At 44.1% G+C, this 2,080-nt stretch overlaps 1 protein-coding gene across 2 annotated transcripts in view; it reads left to right on the top strand.

Moving 5' to 3' along the window:
* adam17 (ADAM metallopeptidase domain 17) overlaps positions 1-2,080 on the top strand; it is a 22,942-nt gene that overhangs the window by 3,405 nt on the left and 17,457 nt on the right. For both annotated transcript variants that reach the window (XM_015382452.1, XM_015382451.1), the window contains exons 2-3: positions 651-783; positions 875-1,008. In XM_015382452.1, the coding sequence (XP_015237938.1) occupies positions 651-783; positions 875-1,008 (267 nt within the window). The remainder of the gene's footprint in view (positions 1-650; positions 784-874; positions 1,009-2,080) is intronic.

The raw sequence follows: 2,080 nt of genomic DNA, 5'->3' as shown, positions 1-2,080 counted from the left end.
TGATTACTCGTTACTAAAAAAGGTAGTGGCATGAGTAACGCCGTTACTTTCAACGCTGTTACTCCCATCACTGGTAATAGCCTCTGCAACCAGTCAAAGCTATCTCTGTGCATGACCACGCCCCCCTGTCTACACGTCGGACGTTCGCAAACTCGCGCAGACCTCAAGCGGAAGTGCGCAGACAAAAAGCAGCTGTGATTGGTCCTTGGTACACCTTACCGGCTGTCTGTGTCGTCGTCCTTCTCAATTCGCTGCCCTTAAAGCGGCTGGTCTGTCCCTCTGATGACCAAACCTCCCTAAACCTCTGCCCCTTGTTAACTTTTACTGTTGGCTCGTCTCTGCGGACTCCAGCTGGTATTTCACGAACGGTTTTCTAGCTTTAAGAATAGACGCCATTTATTTCCATCCATTTATCTTACTGGTAACCGAGACTCATCTGAAAATGTTCCTTTTCTTCATGGAGAATAAAGGATTTTGGTGGGATTATAAATCGATAAGCGGCCCACAGAAAGGTTGACTTCTCTGCTTCTATGGTTTCTGAGGACGTCACAGATTTTTTTTCTGTTGGATCTGGTCTGTGACCCAGAACCAGATCCTCCATTGATTCTGCCCGCCTCGTGTCAAACCATGGTTTTGAACTTCCTCCACAGAACCTCTGCGGTCCATGTTGGACGACTTCGACGTCCTTCCTTTCTCCAGCCTGCAGGCTCACTCCATCCGCCGGCGAGACGTCCAAACCGAGGCCCACGTGGAGAAGCGGCTGAGCTTCAATGCGCTGCAGAGGTCAGACTAACCTCCTCCTCCTTCTGTGCGTCCGTCGTTTTCCAAACGTTACCTCCTGACCTTCTCCCCTGCTGCTTGTTGCTGAGCGCAGGGACTTCACGCTCTACCTGAGAACCAACAACGAGATCTTTACAGAGGATTTCACCGCCGTCGTCGAGGAGGCGGACGGCCGGAGGCGAAGCTACCCGGTCAACCGACACAACTACTTTACTGGACACGTCATCGGTGAGGATGAGGTTGGATGATGGGCTGTTTAAGATTTCAGCCACATTAGAGCTAATCCTTCTAGCAAACGATAAAAAAACAAAACATAGAGAATCTAAAAAATGTACTTCTATGTCAAAATGTTGGATGTTTGAGTTAAAAATGAGCCAAAAAGAATCAGATCTTCTTGACTAAAGGCATCAGACAGGAGAGCAGCTTCCCCAGCAGCACAGCAAAGGAAGGTTAGTGCAGCAGCAGCAGCAGCAGCAGCAGCATTATGAGGCGAAGCTCATGTGACTGAGAGTCTGAGCTGTGAGTCAGAACAGGGAAAACATCCAAACACAACTAAATGTTACTGAAACACAGGAAGTCTACGGCGGGCATTTAGTTCCATTATTATGGCAAGAAAAGAAAAGAAAATCCCGAAATTAAACCTTGAAAAACGTATTAAAAAAAAAAAGGTTTAGAGAGACTTTGCAGTTTTCTACGGAAGAGGATTAGGGCCACTGAAAAAAAAAAAAGTTAACTGATTTTAAAATTTTATTTCAGTTTAATATTTCTCAGAATTCTGACCGCTAACAAACATGTTAGCATCAAGCCGTAGCCATATCTGTTTTAGAGACTAGCTCTCTTGTTTTGATGACCTTCCCCTAATGAGGGGACCCCCCGGGCACGTAAAAAGTCGCCTAATTCCGTCATTTTCCACCAATGTGTCACTGGCCACCTCAAACAACTCACATCTTTGTCAGTGAAGCTGAGTGCTCCACATCTCTTCCTTCATGGTGCCCATCTACATTAAGATCCACAATTCTGAGGTTAAAGTCAGAATTCTGAGAAAAAAATCAGAATTCGGAGATTAAAGTCAGAAAAAAGTCAGAATTCTGAGAAAAATATCAGAATTCTGAGAAAAAAAAGGCAGAATTCAGAGAAAAAAGTCAAAATTCTTTGATTAAAGTCAGAATTCTGAGATTAAAGTCAGAATTCGGAGAAAAAAGTCAGAATTCTGAGAAAAAAAGTCAGAATTCTGAGAAAAAAAGTCAGAATTCTGAGAAAAAAAGTCAGAATTCTGAGAAAAAAAGTCAGAATTCTGAGA

The sequence above is a fragment of the Cyprinodon variegatus genome, unplaced genomic scaffold (genome assembly GCF_000732505.1).
Source record: "Cyprinodon variegatus isolate N-32 unplaced genomic scaffold, C_variegatus-1.0 Scaffold257, whole genome shotgun sequence".
Classification (NCBI taxonomy): Eukaryota; Metazoa; Chordata; class Actinopteri; order Cyprinodontiformes; family Cyprinodontidae; genus Cyprinodon; species Cyprinodon variegatus.
The sequence above is the reverse complement of the archived record's forward strand: the minus strand, read 5'-3'. Positions and strand labels throughout refer to the sequence as shown.